The sequence below is a fragment of the Cebus imitator genome, unplaced genomic scaffold (assembly GCF_001604975.1).
Source record: "Cebus imitator isolate Cc_AM_T3 unplaced genomic scaffold, Cebus_imitator-1.0 Scaffold485, whole genome shotgun sequence".
NCBI lineage: Eukaryota > Metazoa > Chordata > Mammalia > Primates > Cebidae > Cebus > Cebus imitator.
The window spans coordinates 1,481,176-1,483,216 of NW_016107800.1; the positions used below are offsets into that span (position 1 = coordinate 1,481,176).

The following is a 2,041-nucleotide window of genomic DNA, read 5'->3' on the forward strand; positions in this document are numbered from 1 at the left end:
AGCCTCCCGAGTAGCTGGGATTACAGGCACGCGCCACCATGCCCAGCTAATTTTTTTGTATTTTTAGTAGAGATGGGGTTTCACCATGTTGGCCAGGATGGTCTCGATCGCTTGACCTCGTGATCCACCCGCCTCGGCCTCCCAAAGTGCTGGGATTACAGGCGTGAGCCACCGCGCCCGGCCTTAGTTGTTTATTTTTAATCCCCACTAGAATGTACGTTCCATGAAGGCAGAGATTTTTGTGTTTTATTCACTATTGTCGCCCCAGTGCTGACAATAGTGTCTGGTACACAGTAGGAGCTTAATAAATGTTGTGATGGTTGGAGGGCTGCATGAATGAGTGACTACACCTGGAGAAAAGGAGATGTGGGGGTCCAGCCAGACCCCTCTGGGTACTGAGACACCCCAGACTGAGTTCCTGTCCTGCTGCCTGACCTGGAGGGGGCAACAGTGTCAAGGGCTTCGACCAAACTCTGCTCTGTGTTGAGGGGCACACCCGACCCCTGCCATTAATCTTTCACCACTTACCATCTTCCACACGAAAAAACCAAAGCATCTCTTCCAGCAGCTCCTGGGGCACCACAGTACCGGCTGGGGCTCCAGGAGCCCCCTGACTGTGCTCCATGCCCCTGCCCCTGGTGGTCTGAGCCGCTGGCAACGAGGTCCTTAGGCCCCTTAGCCCCAGCAGCTCTCCTGGCCTTCTGGTTCTGGCCCCTGGGCAGAGAAGCCTTGAAGACCCCTGGAAACAAAGCAGAGAGCATGACCGGATATCCCCCCTGAGTTTGGTCTCCCTCTGTGCCCAAACTCGGATCTCCTCTGGCCCAAAGTTATGGGACCCAAACGACCTGACCCAGGAGCACGTGGAGCCTGGGGGGCAGAGACTATAGAAGTTTCAGTGACTCAAATTGTTTTTTCTGTTTGTTTGTTTTTTGAGAGTCTTGGTCTGTTGCCCAGGCTGGAGTGCAATGGTGCAATTTTGGCTCACCACGACCTCCACCTCCTGAGTTCAAGAAATTCTTGTGCCTCAGCCTCCTGAGTAGCTGGGATTACAGGTGCGCGCCACCATGCCCAGCTAATTATTTATATTTTTAGTAGACACAGGGTTTTGCCATGTTGACCAGGCTGGTCTTGAACTCCTGACCTCAGGTGATCCTCTTATCTCAGCCTCCCAAAGAGCTGGGATTACAGGTGAGCCACCATGCCTGGCCCAGTAATACATTTTTTTAAAGGACGCACATTAAACACATTAAGATGTCTCTTGGGGAGGAGGAGGAAGAGAGCAGGAATGGAGATAAAACGAGAAGGATTGTGAACAGATCAATTATAAAACATGCCACAGGACACCAAGAAAAAAAGTGTAAAGGAAGGATCGCAGCATTCTCAGGTCGCCTCACACTCTGACATTGCCTCAGGACTCATCAATCCAGGCACCCTTACATCTGAGACTGGACGGAATGTCACAACCCTTCTTGGACAGTGCTCTGGACAGTCGGTTGTCTGTCCAACAATCACAGCCCCAGATAGCCTTTGGATGCTTAGCCAGGGGCATTCAAAAACAACTGGATGGCAAACAGCCAGACAAAATCGGAATATCAACAAAAGACATAGCTTGACATCAGAGTTTCCTCCAGCTAAATGATCTGAGAAAACTAAAAAGGCATATCAACAAATTGCAAAGGAAAATATTTTGACACAAATAGAATACTGACTTAACCTTTTCATATGTTAATGATCATTCATGTGTCAAGGTAGAGACAGAAGTCAGGGAGAAAAAAATACCTTTCTTAGACTTTTTTTTTTTTTTTTTGAGACGGAGTCTTGCTGTCTCGCCCAGGCTGGAGTACAGTGGCATGATCTCTGCTCACTGCAACCTCCACCTCCCTGGTTCAAGCAAGTCTTCTGTCTCAGCCTCCTGAGTAGCTGGGACTACAGGCACATGCCACCATGCCCAGCTAATCTTTGTATTTTTAGTAGAGATGGGGTTTCACCATATTGGCCTGGCTGGTCTCGAACTCCTGACCTTGTGATCTGCCCGCCTCGG

General features: G+C 49.8%; 1 protein-coding gene across 1 annotated transcript in view; it reads right to left on the reverse strand.

Annotated features, from left to right (window-relative positions):
• The window catches only part of SLC51B (solute carrier family 51 subunit beta), a 10,078-nt gene that overhangs the window by 3,825 nt on the left and 4,212 nt on the right, over nt 1-2,041 (reverse strand). Inside the window, exon 2 of the mRNA XM_017513048.2 lies at nt 529-739. Coding sequence (XP_017368537.1) covers nt 529-625 — 97 coding nt within the window. The 5' untranslated portion in view covers nt 626-739. The remainder of the gene's footprint in view (nt 1-528; nt 740-2,041) is intronic.